The 26,858-nt window shown below is 42.8% G+C and overlaps 1 protein-coding gene across 2 annotated transcripts in view; it reads right to left on the reverse strand.

Annotated features, from left to right (window-relative positions):
- MED13L (mediator complex subunit 13L) overlaps nt 1-26,858 on the reverse strand; it is a 180,347-nt gene that overhangs the window by 95,138 nt on the left and 58,351 nt on the right. For both annotated transcript variants that reach the window (XM_048964560.1, XM_048964561.1), the window contains one exon: nt 80-164. In XM_048964560.1, the coding sequence (XP_048820517.1) occupies nt 80-164 (85 nt within the window). The remainder of the gene's footprint in view (nt 1-79; nt 165-26,858) is intronic.

Here is a 26,858-nt window from a genome sequence, read left to right on the forward strand (position 1 = left end):
AATATAAATGGCACATAAATATCCTGAATCTCGTTCAATGTAAAAATGAAACATTTGAGTGCAATAAAGTGTTTCTTACCTTTCCAGAAGGTTATGAATCGCTTTGAAGAGCAGGGTCCTACACTCATAGGAAAGACCATTCTCCCACAGTCCTTCTTCCACCACTACAAAAAAACAAACATCAACACGCTCAGAACAGAGGACAGACATTTGCACTAAACGTAACTCCAGCCGTTTTAATTCCCCACGGCAGCATGTTTTGTGAAGTTATTTCAACTATTGAGCATAACACCAAAGGAGATATAAATGTTACTAGCTAAAGACAACAACTTTGAATTTAAATGGTGAGAGGGGAAAAACAAAGCCAACAGAACTGCATAAAGCAAGCATTTGTCAGTAGGAAAGGATTCAATATTAAAAGCGGGGGGTGAAGAATTCATGATCATACTTTGCCACAACTGCTGACAGATCCTTTAGAATTCCTGTGCCGATAGAGACAACAAAGTGAATCGTTAAAGGTTTAAAATCAATGCTTTTAAGTTGTGTAAATAGAAGAACTCTACTGAATTTTCAGAGTCACGCTCAGGTGAAGTTCCTCCACTCCAGTGACTGATAATATTGCAGTGAAAACACACAGCAGTTTTTTCTTCCAAAATAAAATCTGAAAGCTTCATCTCACGACTGCAGAGATTTATGGGAGTAGAAAACACTACCGATATCTCACAGCCGAGTGCAGCACAAACTGCTCACTGGAATGAGAACATGAAGGATACACAAACCGCAGCAATACCTGCTGTTCTTGTGGCACTACTGCTGAATTCTAGAACTACCAAGAGTAAAGGGCAATCTGTACCAGAATCTGCACCTCCTGACTGCAAAAGGATTTCATCTCTGCCAGAGTAAACGCGAACCATGAAATAACCTTGTCAAGGAAGATGGATTTGTTAATTGTTTGAGTTCTGTCATCTCAACTGAATGGGAATACTCTGTAGATCTTTCAAAACGCAAACAAAATTCAGCAACGTGTTAAGGACTGCATCCTTAACAGTCCTCCTCGGCCAACTGAAAGGATGGAACTTTCCAACAGCACGTCTGCCTCACAGAGGTTATCATCTAAGTAGAGCTTACTCTAAACTCGTATTTAAATGAAGTATCTAAGGAGTTTTTTCTCTATAAAAGCTATTATTATTGCCAACAGTTTCCAAACTGCAGCTTCAAAGCCCCAAAACACATCAGTGTTCAGTATTCTGCTTCTCACTAACCCTGAGGCACGCAGCTCAAACAAGAATAGGCAGGTGACTGCAAACATGGGATGTTATGAGTGTGTGCTGGTAAGGGCATCTCTCTCCTTGTACAGAGTGTATGACCAAGGCCTTAGCACCATATCACCCTACTGAATTCTGCAGTTGCTATCTCAGAAGAAAGCAGAGGCAGACTTGGGCTTCTGGGCAAAAGCACAGCCAAACCTCTTTCCCTCAGAGCCTCTTTACCTCCTACACAGGCTTACTAACATCAGACATGTAGCGTGCCAGAGATGTCTACGAGACAGATCTTCACATTTCACTTTTGGAACAGTATTCTTAAGGATCTTCAGAATGTCCACACATTCTGAGAACCACTGATTACAGCTCCTGAAACCCAAGAAACTGAGTTTCTATATGGAACAGCTACTGGTACGGAGCTGCACTCCAAAACTGAGCAGCTCTCAAGTGAACAATCTAAGAAGTTACATGGTGAAGTATGAGAGATACCACGATATGATTTCATTTCTATGCAAATCCATGTTTCAATAAAGTTTGGTTTTTTAGACATTATCAGGAAATTAATAGAACCTGTAACAACAGGCAAAATAAACTTACTATTACATAGCACTGAGTGGTACTCAAGTTTGACACTGATCATCTCAGAACATCTGTGCCAGGAACAAGCTCTGTATCTGCATTAAGAACTTCATGCAAAATGAGAGACAAGAATCTATTCCATACCATCCCAGGGAGCTTCCTGCAGCCAGTTCTGATGTTCCCAATCACTGTCCCTCTTTTTTTTCCCCCCAGTCCAAGGTACACACAACAGACTCAATGGGACTCAAAGAATAGCTCTTTCCACCTCTCAAAATTGCATTCTGCTAGTTGCTGCCATTGTCTCCAGAAGAAATAAGATCAGATCGCACTGCTTTGTGCTTTCCAAGACAAAACTGATGTAACCCTACAGAACATCACTACCAACTCATGAGGTGCTAGACATCACCAGTGCTCTTTTGCCCCATTGCTACAGCTTCTCTGCAGTCCTGTTCCTCTTTTACCGCATCTCTTCACAGTGACCTGGCTGTGCTCCTGCTACAGTATGGTCAGGAGAAGGCAGGGCAGCACACCCCATAGCCTAGGAACAGTAGGATAAGGCAATGGCATGAGGACAACCACCACAAAGGCCCAGAGGCCAAGTCTTCCAATGAATGAGGCTGGTTGGGAAGCAGCTATGGAGTGGGACAGTGTTCAATGGTGAGCAGGAAATGGCATCATCCCTTAACACTTTTGTTTTCCAGACCAATCATGTAAATTTCACTCAGAATCACAGAATCACAGAATCACCCGGGTTGGAAGGGACCCCAAGGATCATGTAGTTCCAACCCCCCTGCCTAGCAGGGCCACCAACATACATATTCAGATCAGGTTGCCCAGGACCCCGTCCAACCTGGCCTTAAACACGTCCAAGGACGGGGCATCCACAACCTCCCTGGGCAGCCCGTTCCAGGGCCTAACCACTCTCCTAGTAAAGAACTTCCCCCTAACATCTAACCTAAATCTTCCCTCCTTCAACTTAAAACCATTTCCCCTAGTCCTGCTGTCGTCAGCCCTTTTGAAGAGTTTACTCCCCTCCTGGGTGTAGGTTCCCTTCAGGTATTGATAGGCTGCAATGAGGTCACCCCGCAGCCTTCTCTTCTCCAGGCTGAACAAGCCCAACTCCCTCAGCCTGTCCTCATAGGGGAGGTGCTCCAGCCCCCTGATCATCTTAGTCGCCCTCCTCTGGACCCTTTCCAAAAATCTCAATGTCTTTCTTGTACTGAGGGCTCCACACCTGGACACAATACTCCAGATGGGGCCTCACAAGAGCCGTGTAGAGAGGGACAATCACCTCCCTGTCCCTGCTGGCCACCCCTCTCCTGATGGAGCCCAGGATCCCATTTGCCTTTCGAGCTGCCAGAGCGCACTGCTGGCTCATATTCAGTCTCTCGTCCATCAGGACCCCCAGGTCCTTCTCTGCCGAGCTGCTCTCAAGGACCACTCCAAGCATATCATGTCGTCTTTATAGACATTTTGCTTTAATGCTTTAATGAATCCTACCTTTGATTCTCAGGCACATTAACACATTGTGCATCTTGTAATTAATACCTCCTCAACCTACTGAAAATGTTCATCTCACAACGAGAGCTGCACGTGTCTGTCACCATATAAACAGGGGCTGGTGGGATCAGATCTGCAGCATGGCATTTCCTCTCTGCTCTCCGGCTTCCTGATCCACTCTTCATCACAGAAGGCCTTAAATAACTGCAACAGATCACAACTCCAAATTGCGAATGGAGAGCAGAGAAACTTGGCAAAGTGCTCTGGCTTCCACTATCTGCACCGTTTGCAAGGTTTCTCACACTGTAACAATATCTTTAGATTTTAGAAGCTGAACATTTTTAGTCCCTTACGCAGATTGAAGACTAGGAAATAATTGTTGCAGTCTGTCTACACAATGATTTGTAAGGCTCTTGACACTGCTTTCAACCTGAGCCCCCAGGAGTCTCTCAGCACTGCCTGGCAGCACTCTCAGGCCCACAGGTAACAGAACAGAGACGCTGCACCAGTTCAGAAACAAATCTGCACCAAGCACCCAGGTCCTGTCCTAAATGTACATTCTGTTACCAGAGCCGAAACATTTCTCTTCAGAGGCAGCCAAAAAGGCACAACAGCTGTGAAAGCCATTTTATTAAAAAAATATGAAAAGAAATTAAGGCAGAAGCCAAGCAAAGTCTGAATAAGGGAAAAAGCATAGGAGAGCAGGTGCTTACTGCCCTGCTGCTTCTGCCACAGAAACGAGAGTTTGGAGAAGCAGCAAATCCAGTGGGACCAAACCGCCCAGTAGTTGCTTTAGAAGGCAGTGCTCACAGAGCCAGGCTGCCGGAACCAAGCAGTCTCCAACTCTGTGTGTTGCTCCTTCAGCTCCAGTGACTAACATTGTCATCACCTTAAACGTCTCATTTCTCCAATAACTTTAAAAATTCTGGAGCATCAGAATAATAGCTAGTGTCCAGCTTGACAATAGCATAAAATTACCTCCTTATTACAGAATTAAATGTCTACATTGTTTTCAGAGTCTACACTACCCAGGACCTGGGTAGATAAAGCCACTGCTGGCCTGTTATACAGACAAGCAACTGCTGTATGTGTTTTGTTGAAGTGAAATCAGTTCCCAAAATAAACCACTGAATCTATAACTAAATCTATTATTACTCAGTCTCTAAAAATCTGGATTCTGAGGAAAAAAGAAGATACTACGATGCTATCTCTGCCATTTACTTGATAAGCTGCCCCTACTATATTATTCTCACTATACACTCTTAAAATTCAGCGGAGATAAAAAAGCTGAAGCAGCATATGGATCCTAAGAGAAGTGTGAATTTTTCAGCTTCTTAAAAGAAGTGATTTGAGATGGCCTGTTTCCTACGAGAACATTCTGTTCGTATCCAAAGAGGCCTCATTGCTGCAACCCATAAAAGCAATGAAAATGAAAAGGTAAACAGGCATTAGAACTCTCACATGAAAGTTGAATTTTCTGTGATGTTTTGTTAACAGTTACAATGGCAAAAAAATAATTCTGTGTAAACTGACAGAGCGCTGCAGAAGAATAAGAAAAGCTCCAGCAGAGCACCTGCTGCTCCCCATCCTCCAGGACACAAGTGCTTACAGGAAGGTCAGAAACCTTCTCCTTCCTCTACCTGAAAGAAAATACAATATGCCGCTTCCCAAATGCAAACAGTTTCCACAGAGAATGTACTTCTCATTTTCTCCTTACCAAGTCATTAACGAGAAAACGCAAAAAGCAACAAGGCACATTTGACATTCATCATAATGGATGGTGATTGGGCTGCTCAGTATCTGCCACTCGGAACAGAATGGGAACTCATCAGCAGTCTTCACATAAGGCTCTTAAATATGTTTGTTATCATTTTTATCATTTTGTTTCCATCAGCTCCAAAAATGAACAGGACATTTGTTCTGATTATTAAATTTACCCTTGCAGTTCAGATATCTAATTAAAAGCAACCACAGTGACTTAGACTCGTACCGTAAATACATATAACTTAAACATATATTAATGAGGAACTGAGTGCACTTGGAGCCTTTTATTTTCAGATTCCAGACATTAAGGTCTTCAAAGCGTCCAGCGACTTTTCTGAAGCCAGCCACGCTCTCAAAAAAGAGCCATTATAAAAATTTCAAGGAGAAAAGTCACAGCAAAATATCAAAGCAAATACTTCAATAATTTTAGGTCTCCCAGCAGAGACACTGCAAAGATAATAAGAACTCTGTTCTGCTTCAGTGACCAAACTGACATATTTTACTTAAAAGAAACAGAGGAAGGAAGGAGAGAAAGCAAGTCGAGACTGCGCTGGCACGGCACAGATAGTTATACCTTTAAGAAACTCAGCCACCCACATTTTAATAATTCAGGTCACACCGCCTTATGCAGTTTAAAAGTAGAATTAGTTTCAAAGAACACATATTTCCTCAGAGCTATGTTACATATTTCCTTTTAATGTATCGTATTGCAGCAACAGCTGAAACGAACGTCTAGACATCAAAAACAGTCTTTATTCCCACCTACTGCTTTTTTACCTCAGGCATCAAAACTAATGAAACCTATTATCCAGAACACTGAGCTCGGTAACCACATTGGCCACTGCAAATATGAAAAAACACTCTGGGACAGGGCCAGTTATTCAGCCATTAAAATTACTGAAAATCAATTTCTTGCTGCACGCTGCAGAAATACTGATAGATTAAAGCAGGACGCATGGGACAAGGAGATTACTTGGAGGGAAGATTACTGTGTCAAACTGCTGAGGATGGGGAGCTACTCAGCTACTTGGGGTTGCTATTCAGAGCAGTGCATGTTCCTTGGTACTCTCTGGTATTTTGTCTGTGCGCCATGAAATATGAAGAGCACGGCTTTTCTGCCACACACGGACGCAGTTTTTAACAACACGTTGCCAAACAATTCAAACAAAATCAGAAATTCAATTACTAAAACCAAGCATTTCATTTTTCATTTTAATTTTTATTAACTGTGGTCTTCAAACAATATTTCAGAGAGCAACCAGCATTTCTTCTGAAGAATTGAGTTGAAAGAGTAACAGAGTGATGCAACGGTACATTAATTTTGAAAAACTATATTACTCCCATAAAAATCCAATTAAATGCAACGCTATTGATTGATCATTGTTACACTGCCATTGATCACCTTGTAAAATCTGTGTCTGAAGTCATTAGAGATTAAATTGACTTATTGCTAAATCAGATTCAACCCACTTAGAGATCTAATTTCCTTGCACTGCTTATGATCGTAGGGAAATTGTACTGCTCACTCCGCCAGGATGGGGAATCCATCTTGGCACAGCCTGCAGTCAATTCATCAGCCAAAGAGAACCAGCGCAGATGAAACGCTCACCACAATGATCAATTTGTCTTAATCTATTTACAAACAGAACTTATCTGTAGCACTGTGAATGCACAGGGTCCATCCAAGGAGTGCTCAGACTGGAGGTACCAGTCGGGAATCCACAACCACACGAGCGCTGCCCTGCAGCCCAGGGAGATGGGAAACCCAGTGAGGGCTGCTGCTCACCACAGCCCAAATCTGCACTGCAACGGCCCACAGGTTGCTATGTAAAAATGACAGTTTTCTAGCAGAGCCAACAATCACAAGAAAATTGATGCAACAGCTGCTGGATATCATAGGAATATTACGGCATTTTAGTTGTTGCACACTGAAACAGAAATTAGCATACTAACTATCTATTGAAAAAAACAGATGGTAGGTAAGTATCTGCACTTAGATTGTGCTAGTGCTACTAAAAGCAATGCTTTCTTCATTTCCACACTTTTTTTTTCGTTTCTTTTCTTATATAAAAAGCTATTGATTGAATCTCAAATCATCCCCTCCTCTTCTCCCATGCTCTCATGGTTCCTCCACACCTGCATGGGCTTCTCTGTTTATGTTTGTTTGTTTGGTCAGACATTACAGATCAGATATTCAGGGGATGCTCAGCATCATGGTTACCAGTGTAGCATTTCAAAGCCCCAGCAACAAACTGCACTCCTACAACACCCAGTACCTCCTGGTTCTATAGATGGTCATTTCTAAATATTGTAAAAAAATGAAGGCTAATATCCAACTTCTCCAAAACCAAGGAGAATTATTATTATTATTATTATTATTATTATTATCCGTGCAGTCAGTATAAACCTTTCAGCTTTCCATGTAGGAATGCAAAGCGAGCTGTCCTGCTCACTTCAGAGAAGTGCTTCCGAACAGAACAGTTTCATTTGCTGTGTGGTTCGGCTTTGAATGCCTTTTACAGTCACCAGCACTGTCCCAAGAAAGAGTACAACGAACATAAATAGGGCAGTTTTTAAGCTGTTTACAGTGCTCAGTGTGAAACCTGCTCTCACGCTCCATAAAACTCCGACAAATCCCTGATCTAAAATGTTTTGTTTACTTCTTCCCCCCTTTTTTTTTTGGTAGTTTAACTTTCAAACTACTTCATATTTGTCATAAAGGCCCTTTTCTAGACACAAATGGCCAAAACCCCAATTCCCAATATGACCTTAGTGAAGATGGCCTACAAGGATAGAGGGATGCCTGGTGCCCTGGCTGTGAATGTCATACACACAGAGAATCATCTAGGTTGGAAAAGATTTCTAAGACCAGTAAGTCCAACGTAGCACCAGTATTTCCCACTAAACCACATCCCTCAGTACAACATCTAAATGTCCCTTGAACACCTCCAGGGATGGCGACTGCCCTGCCTGGGCAGCCCGTTCCGCTCCCTGACCACTCCTTGGTTCTGGGCAGCTTCCCACATTTCCTCCCGTACCTCTGAACTTTTCACTTTCCATTACATCTAATTTCCCTCTGCAGCTTTTCATCATAAGATCATTAAAAAGCAGTTTATCAGAGAATCCCAGAAGCAAGCCAAAGGAACCTCCCAGAAAGTCATCTCTACACCCTTCAAATCCGATTTGCTCTCTTATTCCCCCTCCAAATCTCTCATTTTTTCCTTTCTTTGCTCCCATTTTCCTCCTCCTTTGCTCCCGTTTTCAGTGACTTCCAGCAGCCCTCATTCCCCAAACTGGCTGCAACTCCCCCACGTCTGCCTTTTGATCTTTCCAGGTTCAAAGAAAATAAAACTACCAAATTATATCTGCATCAGTGAACCCTTCCTCCCTGCACTGTTCAAAGGGAAAGGGGGGGGGCTTTCTTTCTCTTTTCTCAAGATATTTTTGCTGCCCATACGCCCAGCAGAGAGGCTCTGCTGGATGCAAGGGGAGCACAAGGGCAGAGGGGCTGTAGAAGGGCCAAGCACCTGTACAAGAACACCAAGGTGTTCTTAAAAAAAAAAAAAAAAAAGCATATATATATAGATATAGATATAGATATCTATGGCTCATGTTGATCCCTGCCTGGAAAGGGAAGGCAACCACAAGGCTGCCCATCCCCAAGTCACACAGTATGCCATTTGGAACCACAGCCCTGTCAAACCCAGACCTCTCCCCATCCAGCTCCCCTGGGCACAACCCCATCAGTGTTCCCAGGCACCCTGAAGCCAGTGCCACCCGTGGGGTCCATGCAGGGCTGCCCCTGGCTAAGGGCACTGCACACGTGGCCATGAGGACACAGAAGCATGAGCTGCTGGGCACAGCTGGGGAGAGAACAGCCGCTTCGTGCAGCCCTTCAGTTTTCCACATTGCTGGGGCTCATGCGTTCCTGCTGCACTACTGCATTTGCAGACCAGAAAATGTATCATCACCTTCAAGGAAGGCAGCTTGCTGCTTACGTTTGTTTTCAGCTTTACAATATGCTTACAGGCTGCCACAGTTTTTACCTGATAATTTACAGTTATGGAAAGAAAGACGGGAAGTCCCAACGAAACCATCAGTGCTGGGTGCCCCTACTGCTGTCTGTACCTGGAGATGCTGTGACATTCCCATCCCAGCTGCTGTTATTCAGCCAGTATGGGGATTTCAATTATCCAAAATCTGAGTTCACTCTTTTGCATAAAAATTGAAGTTGGGCCCATTCTTCTCATTTCACACTTCCTGCAATAGCTGAAGTGCTTACAGTCTGTATTACTACTTCCTTTCTTTTACTTTACGCTTTTAATCTGATGCTAGTAGAACTTACAACTTCCATTGGAAAGCCTTTTCTGTAACACTATGCTATTAGAAAACTACATTTTGATTTAATTAAGGAATACAGGAGGCTGTTACAGCGTATTCTCCCATTTTAATGACAAACCACGTCATGTAGACACGTAACTGGTGGCCGTAGGAGCAAAGTGCAGCATGAATCCCATGATACACAGAACATCCATGCTAAGTCTCTCCCCTATTTTCAAAGCAACATGCTGAAACATCTGATTCTGAAACATCTGATTCTTGGTTACACACCACCTGAAAACAGTCTTTTGAAACTTATTTTGCTGTTTCTCCTACCTAGCTTCTGGAGCTCACTATAATACTCCACACAGCAAAGTACAAAATTGGCTTTCAAATTTGTTTACCGAAAAACTTGAAGGAAAAGTTGAAGCAATTTCATGTTAAAAAGCACAGCCAAGCACAGCAAGAGCAGCACATCTCCAGAACACTGCCGCCCCTCCCGAGTACACCAGTAGAAAGCAACTGAAAACGATAAGTGAGAACAAATTTAGCCCTGCTGGCACTGTCTGCAGTTGTTTTGTTCATTTGTTTAAAGAAGCAAAGCTCCAGAACCAACTGTAAGGTTCCAGAGTCCCAGCTTTTGCCCTTCAACTCCTCTGCACAGCTGTGCCCGGGCTCCTCCAGTCCTCCACAGCCTCACAGAGCAGAACACAGCCGTCTGCGGGGAGGGACTGCCCCAGCCACAGCTGCCAATAACCCCCAGTGAGAAATGGGCCTTGCATCCCTGCCCTCATCCATTCCAATCTGCTTTTTCAAGCACTTGAGCTGGGAAATCTACAGATGCTCTTTCTGATGGAGATGGAAAAACAAACTGTGAATGTGCACGTTTCTGTTCTTAAACAGAAAAGATTATGGGAAAACAAAACCAACCAAAAGAAAAGATGGCATAACTTAGCTCCAATGCAGAATAACAGGGAAAAAAAAAAAAAAAACAAGTTACTGTCGATCGAAGTCATTTTGGAAACACACAGATCCTTTGAAATACTCACAGTTACAAACTAAACATCAAGATTTTACAGACCACCCGAGCCCACCAGATTGTCACTGACAGCCTGACTGAGCAGGTAACTTATTTAGCAATTACCTATTTATAGCCAGGCCTGTCCTACGAACATCCCTGCAACTCGTACAGCAGTTGAGGAAGATGCCCCAGTGAGTGCAGGTACAGGCAGAAGCTGCCAGAGAAGGAAAAAGGATGACTTTGGATTCAACCAAAACATGATGCAGCTTTTGACTCACCTTCATACTTGGAACTGCTTTTAAAAAGTGAGTTTCATTAAATTTGAGAAAGCATCTACCAAAAAAAAAAAAAAAAAAAAAAAAAAATTTACAGGGATTTCCTGTATTCCTAGCTGGAGTTATTTCCCATGTTTCCATTGGAGGCATCTTCCTCACTGCCAATTCTGCAATGCAAATGTAAGATGCTGTTCACTTTGCAGTCTGTTGCCATGGATATTAATGTGATGTCATAAATTGTTAAATCTTCACTGCAGAAACAACATGAACGGGCTTGTGAGCTGTGAAGAATAGGAACTCGTCAAAGAAAGCCCACTTAAGAACAAGCAACTCCCATACAAATCTCAAAGAGAAAAAAGGCATCAATTTATGCCTCAGCTGAGAATTGTTGAATGCTTCTCTACATTAAAGACTACTACCTCATTAAAGACTACATCCATTTCATCTTACTGGACTGGTACTTGTATAGAGGGACCTCCCAGCATCAAATACAACAGGATTTGAGCTCATCTTATCATCATGGCTAAGAATACCTCAGACGTTCCTGAGCTCACACCTTACTGGCAGGTAGTGGCCAGCCACCCAGCAATGCCTATGCAACTCTTCCTCCTCCTTTTATTTAAGCTACTTTGTGGCTCGCTCATTACACTTATAGTATAAAATGAGCCACATCAGAAACACGGAAATTGCAAGGACTTCACATCTGCAAAAATCAGGGTTACCCATTGCCCTTACATTATTACACACATTTTTAAGTTCTTGCTCTTCAAGGACTCCAGGAACAGGGAGAAAATTTGTCTCTGTTTTATTAAAACAGCAGTTAAGATTAGAAGTTAATCTACTTTATGTGTATATACGTGCAAAGACAGAAGGAAAGAATGATTTAGCTGAGAGAGAAGTACAGTGCAGTACAAAGCACACCCAGACTTCACAGGCAATTTACATCCTTTAGGATGAAGAGAAACCAGGATTGTTCTCATTTTCAATTAGTCAAACCCTCGTTTAATCTTCTTCCCAAACAGTTTAGCTTTTCTCCAAGTGGTTTTGATTAAGCCAAGACAAAGCATACAGCAACTGGCGAACAAGCAGGCACTTCTGCCCATGGAGACCTGCCAGCAATACTCCACTTGGGATGTAGGCCCCTTGCATGGCTCAGGATGCAGCCCACAGCCCTTCTGGTGCCACCTCAGCCCCCAGGACAGAGAAGAGCCACCCAAGGATGCAGCTGGCACTTCTGCACATCGAGTTGCTGAGCTGCCAGCCCAAGCCTACACACAATGCTCCCTGCCCTGCTGGGAAAACCAGGGCCCCTCAGTGCTCCTCTCCTCAGCTCAGACAAGAGAAGCCTCAGAACAGCCCTATTTCTCTCAAGTCTTATGGAATTTTTTACCAAGCCTATGAATACAATATGAGAAAAACTTACACATACTCTGGTAAATCGTTAAAGTGCTCCCACCCTCTTCAAACTTGAATTCCACATGAAAACCCACACCCTTCCATTCAGATTGGCCATCCAATATTTATACAGGTTCAGAAAACAGGACAGATCTGATCCTTCATGATTTAAGATTATTTTCCCTAGTCTTATCTGTAGTTCTGTGTTCCTGTTCAATCTAATGAGGAGCCTTAACCTTTTCCCTACAGTCTCTGTGCACTTTGCTCTCTGTCATCATTCTTAAGTACTTTTTTGTTCCTATGCCCCCAGCACTTACGGGGAAAGGAGAGCATGCAAAGAGGGGTAATATATAAAGCAGCACTCGCGATTCAAATCTCTGTAAATCTCAAATGGCTACTGAATAGCTGAACGAAAGCACTAACAAATCTTTTTTCTTGACATCTTACTGGGAACTGGGAAAGTTATTCCATAGCTATGGCTTCCCTGAACTCACAAAGATATTTTAACACCTCACCTTACCTGGCCATGTCACTTGCTACCAATAGAACAACAAAGAACAGCAAACTCTTGGATCCAACAGGGAGCACAGCCCATGCAGCAAGGCATGGATCCTGCTGCAGTGCTCTGAATGGGGCAAATGCATGCTGTATTCCTGCTCCTGTTTTTAATTCAGTAGCTCGAGGGCAGAACACCACAAACTGCCATCTCTAGTAGATGGAGCATTCTGGAAATTGAAAGCAATGGATAGATGCGAAGTACCCCACAGAGGAACACAACCAAGGAAAAGAGGGCTGGCTTTTGCAGCCCTGCCTTCCACCCACCAGCCTGGTCCAGCAAAATCAAGGGTGCAGACGCGCATCAATTTCTTGCTTTCAAGCCACTCTTCATTGGGGCATCAGGACTTTTTACTTGGATTCCTAGGTGCTGTACATGATTACTCAAGTAGTGCCACCAACCCCAGGTAGAGCTCAGCCACACTGGCAAGCTCAAAACAGCTCAGCAACAGCTACTGCAACAGGGAATGAGAATGGATCCTCCCTCAAAGGTAAGCCTATTCCCCTGTAATGCCACATACTTCAAGTCCAAGGTCAAAGGGTAATACAAAGCAGGCAGGCTTACATGGCAGACTCCAAGCTCATAGGAACACAATGTAGACTGGGCTGAAACACCAGAAGTAAATGGATCTGAGTAAGATGAGCGTGACCATCTGAGGGTCAGGGCAATCCCTGCTCACAGCAGTGCTCCAGGGTCCCACTGCACACGTGAACACAAAACTCTATTTTTTTTTTTTTCCCCTGAAGAAGTTACTAAAAAAAGAAGTTTTATTTTAATTAATAAAAATGCATTCCTACTTCAAAAGCATAGCTACACAGAGACTATAATTCCTTCCACCTCATTAATGTTCTCCCAGCACTTTGATAAACAACCGCCGCATTTATGCGTCCTCAAGGAAAGGCCTCAGCTGTCAAGCAGAAGGACTGAGGCACGGCACTGCTTGCAGAGACTTCACTGCCATCAGAGCTGATACAGTGGTCCCAGCAGTCCCTTCGTGCCCATGCAGCCCACGTCGCTGCACATCAGCTCACACTGCAGCTCTGGGCTGCATCCTTCTGTGTTTGCTTCTGGGCTGCAGCCTCTTTTCATGAGCATCAGCCCAACCCTGCTGGGCGCCCCAGGAATCTCACAAACAATTCAGACAGGGAATCTGCGGGATCGTTTCCAAATGCAGGACAGAATAAAAATAAAAAGAATAATCTGTTGTCAGAATGTCTTAACTGACATCTAGATACTGTAATGGATGTAATTTTTCTTTCCTGTCAAAGATTTTAATGACAAAGAAACAAGTACATCTTCAGCTATGTACCCAATAGACTGCCGGCACGAACCATACCTGCTCTTCACATAGGGAAAACTCAGCTGAATTTATGTCAAAAAAAAAGGATAAATCATTCACTCCAGTACATGCCTACAGCCAATCTGAAATTCTCACCTACAGCAGAAAAGCCACCCCCAAACTGACATTGCCACAGACGTAATGAGCAACTCCTACCAGGTACATGCTGCTATCTCTGCTAAATAACACTCGCAGAGCTCTGTTTAACTGTAAATTTACATGGAGAAGTCCCCATCTGAAACCCAACATCAGGCTGGCAGCCCCGCTCAGCTGGATCCGCCTTGGCCAACACACTGCACTGCCTCGTAACATTTAAACAAGCTGACAGCAATGGAGGCTGACAGCTGAAAAGCACCGCGAGGCCAAGCTCTGCTTCTTTCTCTCCCAAGGAGAGTCTAAAGGGACCAGAAACGTACCCTGCTTGGATATTTCCTACAGTACATACTGTCTATTCTGGTCCAAAGCAATTATCAAACATAACCAACAGATCAATCAATGATTAACACCGCTGATAATTACACTTATTCTGTTACTCCTTCTTCCTTGTATATCTGAGATCTACAGTCTGGAAGGCCTTTGTCTTTAAGCAGAGAACCTTACAATGATTCCACATAGCAGTCTGCTGGAAAAAAATAATCAAGTCACATTTAAATTTCTGCATCACAGTGGTGACTCCTTCCCACAAACTCAATTCTACGAATGTGTGAAGACTGTACTAACATTTTGCAGAAAGGGTATTGAGAAGCACCACCTTTATTTTACACATAACCAATATCCAAGGTACAGGTTTTTAATCAGTATCATCACCACCACAGAGAAACATCAGCACATTCAAAGGGTCAACAGGCAGCTTTTTCTTAAAATTGAGGAGCTCTATAGAGGAAAGATCTAAAATAACTGCGCCACTTCCACCTGAGTTAAGAAAGCAAAGTCTCTACTGCCAGCATTATCCCTGCATTCCTGAAACCGATTCTCAGCCCCAGCAGTGGTGGGCTTTATCAGCAACTTCAGAAAGGAGTTAAGATCAGGGCAGTGGGGATCATTCTGGACAGTTATGTACATTCATGTAGTATTTAAGTCACCCAAATTACTGCCCTTACCAGAACTGTGCTACAAAACGCATGAAGTTCCTGCCTTTAAGCAAGAGAAGTAATTTCACCAAATCTGATCACTTTCAAGTCAATACCATAAGAGAGACAGACAAATTACTTAACAAGAACTTAATTTCCACTAGAATAACTTTCAGCATAAAGTAAGACTCATGCTGTGATAGGAAAACAAGTTGATAAAGCAGCATTTTATACCTAAAATTCTCCTAATCCCTGACAAATTTGCAACGAGTTCTCAGCAAATCTGTAAGGCAGTGTATACTTGATGTTCTCACTACTGTCATCTTTTGCATTTCACAAGAACTGCTTTGAGCGCCTTTTCTTTTGACAAGGTGTCATAGGAATGATATATTTGTTCTGTATTTAAGAAAAATCTCCCCCACTCATCTCACTCTTGGTCTCTATATATTTTAAAATGCCTTCTAGCACACCATCAGTTACAAATTAGCCCAAAAGACTTAAAAGTTGCTGCACTGTTTGTTCCACTGCACACTGCCAACATCAGCTCAAGACACCTCTGGCAGATGCACTTTGCAAATACATGCATGCAGAAACCTTGTAAGCCATCCTCACAGGCTTTACTGTACTGGAAATGCTAAGACCTAATCACAGAATTAGAGTAGCAGCTCTTTTCCCCAACCCTTTCAGAAGCATGAGGCCATGCCCTCTCCTGCTCCACGTCCCCAGCCGAGGACAACTTACACCAGCACAACATAGAGATGTTAATTCACACCAGAGATAGTCAGGGGAAAAAGCATAGTTGTATGAACAGTAATATTTGGAAGGTAATTGAGGTGGCAGGTGCTTATGAAATACAAATGGCTTAAATCCCCACTTTAGCCTTTAAAGATGCCCTCACGTACCCCATTTCTGTTTCAGGATTCCAGATTCATGCCTTCCAGCACGAGTTCCACTGAGAACAGTACACAGTGCCCATGTCTGTTAGCAGGAGACACTGCCCTGACACCAAATGGATGACTGGATAGATGCTGAAAGCAAGGCCCTGACAAGATTAATGCAAGTTTCTTTGAACTTACTGCTTGCTTAATTCTCAGCAACTCTTACAAGTCATCAACTCAAAACAGCAGCGACACATTTCTGTAACAAGCACAGCCAAGCGCCATCTGCACTGCGACATGGGTATCTTTGGGATGACCAACCCCATTACAAGTCATTATGAAATGAGAAAGGGATTAAGTCTGAGTTTAAGTGATGTGCTACAGCACCATTATTCACCTGCTTTGCTAGATGTTCTAAAAGGAATACTTTGGAAGCAGAGGTACCCGAGATGCTGATGTATAAGAACAGGTGTTTGCAAATGAGCTTTTTAGTACAAGTTGCAGAAACTGATTTACATGAGCTTAACTAAGAGGAAAAACAAATCACCTTTTAGTTCTGTTTATTTTTACACTATAAATCAAGAAAGAAGCAGAAGTGACAGACATCATCCAGTAGCTCTTCATTAAATGCCATGCTGCAAAAGAAGGTGTATGTATGTCTGTATACACACACATCCAAGCAAGAAAGGTCTCCTACTCTTCACCGCTTTTAAAGATACTGAGTCAATTTCCAAATAGATTCAAAAAAGTATTACAGAAAGCTCTATAAACACATTCTGAAAACATACGTGATGTACTCATACTGCTTAGGAATGATACCTTCAAAACTCTGAGATATTCACATCAAACGTGTGTGCTGGAACCCTGGAACGCACAAACGCTTTTCAGTGGAAGCTGTTAATTTAGTACTGGCTGCCTGCCCAGTGGATACCAGAATACATTTTAATCCAAACAACAGAATGGGAGGGAGTGAGGAAGCTCAAAAGCAATTTCAAATCTATCAAGATTGAAATATTACCTCAATACAATAACAACATTTTCACTTTGGGAGTTCTGCCAAAAAAGAATAGTTGCCCTACAGCAACTATTGCTCTTTGGTATGTTATTTTTAACATACCTTATGGATGCGAGCTGTCTTTTAAGCAGTGAGAGATGGAAGCTAGAATAGGGAGATTCAGCATCTGCAAGAACCATAGGCAAATATGTCAGGAAGATCCCTCCTGCAGATCCCTGACAAGAAGCATCCTTCCACCAGCCAAAAAGCTTCTGCCATTCCATTCTCCAGACTGACCCAAGAATTAGAGTAAGAATACAGTCCCACTCACTAGCTCACCTGCCTTGAAACAAGTGGAGTCAATTTAACATCCACTAGTCATACAAACTCAGCACCTGAAGCTAAACAGTAAACTGGAGTGCTACTCAATCCAGAGGATCGAATATTGGTATCTGCTCTCCATGCAGAACACAGCAGCGTATGCTGAAAGCCACCCCAATGGGCACAAGCACTGGATGCTGTCACACAAGACCACACAAAGTGCCAACAGCAAAATACACTGCAAGGAAAAGGTTCATTTAGCAATAAAACTAAATGCTGTTGCAATTGTATTTACAAGCAACAATTCTTATTTTTAACTCCCAGTGTAACTAGTTATCATTTTTTGATAGCTAAATTAGCAGGAAAGAAAGCAACAGAACTAAGAGAGCAGGTTTAAGATCGTACTGTTGTACAATCAAATGCTGTTGTAGCAGCATACGTTTATCTTTTCTCAAGCATTAGAAAGGTTTTGCTGTTCATGGATCAGTTATTTATAGCTCATCTGGGCAGCATCCACATCTTTAATTCCGTAACAGCTTTCCTTGCCTTTTGAATTAAAAATTGAACTTTACTCCAACTAATTCTCAAGGGGAAAGCATTAAATGTGCCACATCCTGTTCTTTGTTTCAAGGCAGCAGTGTGAAATAATGTAAAGAGCTGGCACGGCCCTGATGATTACTGCATATTTCATTAAGACTCCACCACTCTTTGTCCCACTTAAAGGCTGACTGCATGCTTTTGGCCATATGGAGTTAGTTAAGCAGGCCCTGGGATTAATACTTAGAAAAATCTACAACGTGTACCAATTGAAGACAATTCTCAGTACTATGATTACTAAAGTTGCTTTTTTTCTTTTTTTAATGCCTCAAGAGGTAATCAACCATATCTCGAATGTCAAAAGGCCCTGACTTCTCAAAATGTGTTAAAGAGATGCAACTGATTATAAGCAGGGCTCACAACAAGCGACCAGAATAAATATTGCTGACAGGCTATATTTATTTTTGAACATCTTTTTAACTAATTAACTTAAAATCTGAAATCAGTTGCCTTTAGTAGGGTCAAAACACATGGCTAAGATGATTCACACACTCCCAGCAGCTTGTCTTAACCACAAGCTCCTGCAAATCTAGTTCCTCTTGCTGTCCATCTCCTCAGTAAAGCTTTCCAGCAATTTAAATGCGCTGAATCCCATTTTGGCTCTGCGACATGGACAAATGTTCAGCCCCAGATGAATTTGTGACCAAAACCATTTCACTTGGGGCCCAGGAGACACCGCCTTACAAACCCAGGTCATGAGGAACACAGAGCCCAGCCCACAGCCAGCCACCATCCCATCCTCCTCTCCAGACACTACAGGACTGTTTAGTTAAACAGTTCCAAACAGACAAAATAATTAGATTATTCGTGTTCCGCATTTGGTAGACACAATAACGTAACCTCTGTTGACAGTTATATCTGGATTTTCAATGTCTTGTTCCTGCCATGGGAGCAGCTGTCCCCAGAAGGCTGCCCTGAGCAGGGCCTTCCCTGCTGCTCCCAGCCTCTGCATGGAGAGGACATTCATGGGCACGTGCCGGCAGGAACAATTTCTTCTTATCTGAAACCAGAACGGAAAGGCAGAATGGAGTTGCCAGGGGCTCCTTCATCACAGGAGAGCAGGAGGTCAGCACCCAGCCACTGCCCCGCAGGCACGCTGTGCACACACCTCATGCCATGCTCCACAGGGCTGCACATTCCAACTTGGAGAATCTCAGAATGGCTTAGGTTGGAAGGGATCTAAACGATCATCTAGTCCTAGCCCTTCTGCCATGGGCAAGGCTGCCAACAACCACATCAGGCTGCCCAGGATCCCATCCAACCTGGCTTTGATTGTCTCCTGAAATGCGGTATTCTCAACCTTTCTGGGCAATCCATGCCAATGCCACCCTCTAAAAGAGGGTAAAAGAGTAAAAAAAAAAAAAAAAAAAAAAAACAGTAAAGAATTTCTTCTTAAGCTCTAACCACAATCTCCTCTTATTCAGTTTGAAGCCAGTCCTCCTTGTCCTCTCACTATCAGTCTGTGTAAAAAGTTCGTCTCTCTCCTGCTTGCAAGCTCCCTTCAAGCGTACTGGAAGGCCATAACGAGGTCTCCCCAGAGCCTTCCCTTCTTCAAGATGAAGCAGCCTAGTTCCCTCAATCTTCTTGAATTTGCTGAAGCCACGCTGCACGTCTCAGATCATTTCCTCATCTCACATGTGCCTTAACATCTGTTCCAGACGGATCCACTCCATGATTTTCCCAGGCACAGCAAGGCTCACTGGCCTGCAGCTCCCCAAGTTCTTGCCTTCTCCTCTCTTAAAAATATGAGTGATGTTTCCCTTTTTTCTGTCACAAGAGACTTCGCCTGCCAGCCATGACTTAAACACGATTAAGAGTGCCTTCACCACCACCAGGATGAGAGCCTGCAAGTGTGAACTTCCTGCAGCTGAAGCAAGAAGGCTTCATCAACAGGCTCTCCTCGATCAAACAGCTCACAGTAGACTGACCATGAGAAGCCCTTTGTTAGTCTGGTCCCTAATTTTAACCCACAAGCTCTCAGCCTTATCATGGCAGTCCTTTTTTTTAAGAGGTAGCTCTTTGCAATACACCCAGTCTTAACGTAGAGGACAACTCCCCCATCCTCCTTGCTCCACCTATCACTTCTAAAAAGCTCACAGCCTTCAACTGTACTACTCCAGTTGTGCAATGCACCACACTGTGCTTCTGCAATAGCAACCAGGTTGCAGATTTCCATATGCATCACAGTTGCCATCTCCTCCTGCTGATTTCTCATGCTGCGTGCATTTATGTAGAGGCTCTTTATCTGGGCTATCAGTTGCATTACCTTCTTGATGGAGCCCTCCTACATTCCTTTCGGACACATCTGAGGTTTCCCCCTCTTGCTTTCCTGGCTCTTCTGTTACTCAGAAGTACATCTCCTTCCCCACCACATATAGCTTAAACCTCTGGTGATCAGCCCAGCCAGCTTGCTGCCTAGAACATCCTTACCCCTCCAGGCAGTTGTTTTCATTTGATGTCCACACGTTCAGTCTATCAAAGCTGCCTCCTAGACCACAGAACACAAAAACCTGAGCCTGACGCCATCCACGCAGCCATTTGTTCAGCTGCTCCGTTCTCTTCCTCCTTCTCAGGTCCCAGTATCCAACCAGGAGGATTGAGGAGAACACCATCGATTCCATCTTTCCAAGGGACATGAAGTCTTCAATATTTGGTGACTTTTTAGAGCAGGGGTGGATAGCAGTCCTCCAGCTAAATCATTTCCAGTAGCCTCTTCCTGCTGCCCCGAGTGCAGGCCTCCAGCAGGCAGCAAACCTCTCTAGAGAAATTATTTGGGCAGCAATTGGGAGAAGAAGGGAGAGGACAAGGAGAAAACCTCTGATTTCAAGAACCAGTGCAAGGAAAACCCCAGAACAGAACAACATCTAACAGAAGAAAAACACCATCTATAATTGCCTGGATCCACACAGATGAAAGAAATGTTTTCCTTCTTCTCATTAATTTCAATGTAAATTGCAGCACTTTTGAAAAATTAACATTATAACATCCCAGTAGAGTACTGCTGCATACATTCATCAACATACACAACACAACATCATAATCCAGTAACTTTGATTTAGAAGCAGCCCATTTTCAACAGCTGAAATGAGAATCTGATTATTTAACCACAGAGGATTTCTGCCCTGTTCTCTCTCTGGCAGGTTGTTGGTAATACTAATAGAGGATAATTACAACTCTTCAGCGGAGAGTTAAACATCTTTATATTCAGCAAGCCTTGCATCTCTTCCACCTTGTTCATTCAGGACATTCAGAAGGTGCATAAAAGCAAAGACCCCTGAATACCTTTCATTTTTAAAAAGTCAGGTTTCTTTTTATTCACAAAATACGATGCCCAGTGAAATGGATTTTGTGCCAACAACAAGAAGGCGTTCTCCCCAGAATGTGTTAAAACCAAGAGAAGTTGCATTAGATAAATGCAGTTCAACTGAGCTCATTTTCAGAGAAGTGGGTGGAGATTTTCTTCCTCCACTTTGTTCATCCTATTCAAAATGGCTGGAGAAGAGAAACATCTCCAGAATTATTCCATAAAAATCAAAATACTCAGGAATGATGCTGACAAGTGTCAGGTGTTACAATGCCATGCAATTTACATCAGCATATATGCTACTTTAAATAATCTCCCCAAAGGGAGTTCAGTGCTGTTCTATTACTTGGTGGCTTATTATAGATAGTCCCAGTATCATAATGGATATTCAAAAGGAAAAGTAAAGAATTTTATGCAGAAAAACAACACTTACAGCATATGCAAAAGCTAGTTTGAGAGCAAGCACAGAATTAGCTATACAGATATTTTTTCAAGTTTGACAGTTAAGCCTTCTGTGCTTGTCATGCATATGCCACATTAGAAAAAATAATATTCTTATGTAGTAGTGAACACATGTTTATTTAATGGCATCTGCCCAGAGGGATGATATATTTTCTAGTTAGCATTCCCAGAACTGCTTCTATCAAACCAAATCAAGTATGAAATATCTAGGTTAAAAATTACCCAGAATGATTTGATTTTCAAAAAACAAAAAGAGCTTTTTAACTTTTTAGAATTAAAAACCCTTCTTTCTTTGCTGCCATTTATCATGCAGCACAATAACCATATCTGGAAGAAAAAAAGAAAAAAATAGCAGAGTAAGTTATTATAATATTGAAAAAATAATTTTATAACATTCACGATCAGAAAATAAGGTTTCAAGCAATGCACTGCAGTTTTATTCTGCAATCCCCTCAAGTCGCACTAGATACCCTGTTTTATCTACATCTTTAAGCCAGAGCCACAAGGAAACAGAAACTAATGCTTCAAATAGAAATGAAAACATTTTTGCTTGCCTTTGTCTTGTACTTAGGAGAGTGAGTTTTTTCTGCATTTGTTTGCTTTGCTTTGTTTTGTTTGGGGGCAGGGTGGTGGTTTTGTTTTTACTAAGCATGTTTGTTCTGTTTTTCCACAAAGCAATGGAATATTTTCTACTCTGAGTATTTGTTCAAGCAAATAAACACAATTCAGAAAAAAAGCTTGTGGTTCCAGACTTATTCCTCTGGCAGATTTAAAAAAAAGAAAAAAAAATGGTAGGAAGCATTGCATAGAGCTCTGTAAATAAATAAAAATGAGAAATCCTTTATTTTATTTGTTTTCCTCTTGTTCATAAAGTTGTGAGTTCAACAAACACTCAGCTTCCTAAGTCAGCACCACTGCCTACAAAGACTACTTCACTCACTTGAAAACAAACCAGCGTTAAGGATGTAAGCCTGGCACAGATCATGTAAGAGGCTGGCAATTAAAGCTGCTTTAATTGAACCACTTAGAATGGGGTCTGGGCCTTAAATAACAGATTCAAATCTGACTGAAATAAGTGACAGGGCCTAAAGAACAATGAACCCCTGCTCATCTTCCACAGTGTTCTATCAGCAACAGCACCGCACACAGCATCCACCAAGCAAGCTGCTAGGCTGGACAGCTATCTAAATCTATGCTTCATATTTCTGTAATTCACGACAGCCAGCTCCAAACCAGGTAGGTGTCCATAGCTATCATTTGTCCTCTTAGCAAATGTAAGGAGTCCTCATTTAACAAAGTGAAAATGTATCTGAATTCAGATCCGTAATATTTTTGCACAGAACACCACCAATTACTTCCATATTTGGATGAAATGAAAGTTAAAGTCAGCAGGCATAAAATGATTTATGTTTACTGTATGAGGTTCCTTACAGGAATTCAGACACACCCTAAGCCTAACTACATTCTAGCTGCAACACCAGGCCAAAGGGAAAGCCAACGTTCAGCTGTACGGCTACAGGCTCCTGTGCCAGCAATTCCTGCTTGGGCTCTTTGTGGAGCAGTAAGAAGCAACTACACACAGCTCATGGATCAGGAGCAGTAGTAAACCCCCAGTGAGCTGAAGTCATCAACAAACACACGTGTGCACACACTATGGGACAACGGCTGCTCTGAATGCCATCCTGCAAGAGCAGGAGCAATTACGTACCTTGCAAGAGGCGTACATTGCAATTTGCTTTGATTTCATGTGCATGCTGGCCCACCAAAGTTCTGACTAAAGCTCCCTGAGACATACAGATTGAAATTCTGTTAGTAAACCAGCAGAATTCTGTTAGTAAACCAGCAGGGTGGAAGGGGAATGATGGTGAAACCCACCAAATCAACGCTGGAATAAAGGGGAGGAAAACATTACTGCCATTCTGTGTAAACACCCTGAAAAAGACAAGGCAGTATTTAAGATGGTATCAATGCCTGAACAGACAGGCAGCACTTAATCTATCGCAGGCAAGAGCATAAACATGCTCGTATCACCTTCCTCACTGCATAACAGCGATTCAGTAATGGCTGTACACATGTTGCCATATCTATACTTTATTATTTGAGGTGGTGGTGAGGTCTCTACTGAAGTTCTAACCTTTAATCAGGGATGTTATTACCTAATTGTGGATGCACCATTCTGACGCAGTGCTGATTTAAAATGGTTATCAAAAAAGTCCATTAACCAGTTTTACTATTGTGATGTTCTCCTAACATTTTATATTAATATCACTAGGAAGCAGGCCCTTCCTTCAACAGCATAATTTCAGCTTCCATACAAAAGCAAACAAGTTACATGCAACAGAAGCAATAAGTGAAAGAGAACAAGCCATTACAAAATTTTTATCTGTAACTGCACTCAAGACTGCAGTTTGGGCTTTGCAGGGTATTTGTTTTTGTTTTATAAGCTCTTGTCCCTTAGTTAATTTTTAACCAGACATATTATTCTTCCTAGACTACAAACAAGGTGTTCATCACATTTTTATATAAAGCTCAGAAATGGCAGAGGAAGTGAACCACAACAACAAGAAAAAAAAAACAAAACAAGCTTATCTTGCAGAAGAAAAATTGAGAACTTTGTTTCTTACAGATGCAAAATAAAACAAATTGCTCAGATCAATTCCTCAGGCTTCTGCCATTTTCCTTCCTTTCCATCTAAGCATCCCTTCCTTCCAGGCACTGTCTGTAGGAGAAAGCAGCTGTGACTCTAATCTGATTTAACTACATCAGTGCAAATACTTCTATGAAGCCAGTTTCCAAGAATACTTCCAGGCTAGATCCCAGGTGTGCTCAGACAGCTGCCAGCAGCCACTGGGGCAGCCCAGAGCTGCGCCTGCAGCTCTGCCCCATGCAGCAGACACTGGCAGCCATGCAGGCTGTCTGGACATCACACTGTGCTCAGACCCTAGGAACCCTAAATGCAGATGGCTACAGGACTGTTCAGAATTTCACATAACGTGTTTATAGCAGTTTGGGTTTGAGACAGCTTTCCTCAGACAGCACACACCTTTGATCCAGTAGTGCTGTAGGTACTGAGCTGTAGCTGTGGCTCAGCACCAGGCACACACAGTGATGATGCTGTGTGAGTGCTGCACGACCACCTGATGCCCCATTCCCCTCAGTTCAGAGGCAGCAGCAGTGCAGCCATGTACCACAGCAAAGGCCCACGTGTTCCCCACACTGCCCTGCATTCACCTTTGCCTTGTGTTGCATAACCCCACTCTATGCCGCTTTCTTCCATTTCTTCTCCATTCCATCAATCCCGCTTTCTCTCAGAATCCACAAGCACATGGCCACCTAGTGACTGGCAGCCACTAATGACAGATGGGGCAGAGAAGCACACTGGGGCAACAGGAGATGAACTGCCTCCTGGCAGGAGATCCCACAGAGGGCTGGAAGCACATCCTGCAGGAGCCACACACTTGCAGGACCACCTGAGGGAGCAGACTTCAGGGAAATCATTTTACAGAAACAACATATCACCTAATCAATTATGGTTTATACAATTCCAGAAATGCTCATGGTGGTACACGAGGGTTCACACGCCATGAACAGCACAGTCCTGCCTAGAAGTCTCAAGTAGCTACATATGTAACACATAATTACAAACATAGCATCCTGCTTCACTGTTGCCCAAAGGACTAAAAAGCAATTGCATTAGTATCTATAAGAGCACATAGCAACAGGATGAGGGAAAATCGCTTTAAACTGGAAGAAGGCAGATACTAGGAAGAAATTCCTTACCGTGAGGGTGGTGAGACACTGGAACAGGTTGCCCAGTGAGGTTGTGGATGCCCCCTCTCTGGAAGCACTCAAGGCCAGGCTGGATGGAGCTGTGAACAACCTGGGCTATGGGAAGTGTCCCTGCCTGTAGCAGGGGGTTGGAACTACATGAGCTTAAAGGTCCCTTTAAACACAAGCCATTCTGCGATTCTACAGCAGCATTGCAGATCTGTTTTGGTGGCAAAAGGCCATGAGGCATAAATAACTTTTCCTCCAAACATCCCCAGAGACCTGAAGAGGCCATTTTATGTTACAGTGTTTTGTAGCTCTTTGAGAGAACATCCCCATCCCACAGGCCAGCAGAGGCCAGCACTCAGCAAGGCAGCAGTGCCCGTGCCTGCTCCCAGTGCTCCCCAGCAGCAGGGTGCTGTGCACAGACTGCCAGGACAGCAGCAGCCAGCAGCTACACACTCCGATTGGCAAAGCAGCACTGTGACTTCACAACAATCCTGTGTTCTCTTTGTTCCTTTATCCACTTTATGCCGGAGAAACGGAGGTTTCATGTTATTTCACATTTTCATGCTGCTGATGTAATAATAAATTCACTATGTGCTATAACATACACTATTTCTGACAGATACCTGAAGCCACGCTGTTTGTTATCCATTAATCTTCCGGAGGTTTCAGGGATGAAACAGAAACAAGCCTCTAAATGAAGGGTGAATGCCCTGATCTTCTGCCATGAGCTGGGAAACACTTCTTGCGAGGCAGCCTTTGTGCTCTTACCATACCCCACCCAACCACTATTAGCGCTCCTGTTAGATAACGCAGCATCCTACTTCATGGTTTCACCTCTATAACCATGTAGTTTGACTCCTGATCCTTAGCAGAATACTAATTACTGAAAGCAAAAGGAGTGCAGCACAGCACTTCCAACATGCATGCAAACATGACAAGCTGGGTAAACTACAATTGCAACTGAATACGGTGTCAACCTGATCAGAGATTGTTTTGTTTATTTAACAACAAAATACTTAATCTAATAAAGAGCTTTTTTTACTGTAGGGTTTGGGTTTTTTTTAAACCTCATTTGTTTTAGCCTTATCAAGTGTCTCACTTGCTGGAAAACAAAGCATCAGATCTACTGACTGACTGCTTCTGTAACAGCCCTCCATTCCGAGAGCTAACCAGCATTTGCAATTACAAGATGATTGCTCTAAAATTAATCCTTCTCATGGCTCCAATTCAGAACCATTCCCCAAATCCAAAGATCTTAAGAACTGATGTTTATTAGCTGCTATATACCTTTCCTGGAGAACAAAAAGTAAACTTTGTCATTCAGTTGTTGCTTCCTTCCTATAGAGATACCTGCATTACTATTAAGACTTGATACAATACTTAAAGTTGTCATCTAACCTATTTTGCACCACTGAAAGAATACCAATGAACTCAGAAGCAATTC

The sequence above is a fragment of the Lagopus muta genome, chromosome 17 (assembly GCF_023343835.1).
Source record: "Lagopus muta isolate bLagMut1 chromosome 17, bLagMut1 primary, whole genome shotgun sequence".
Classification (NCBI taxonomy): domain Eukaryota; kingdom Metazoa; phylum Chordata; class Aves; order Galliformes; family Phasianidae; genus Lagopus; species Lagopus muta.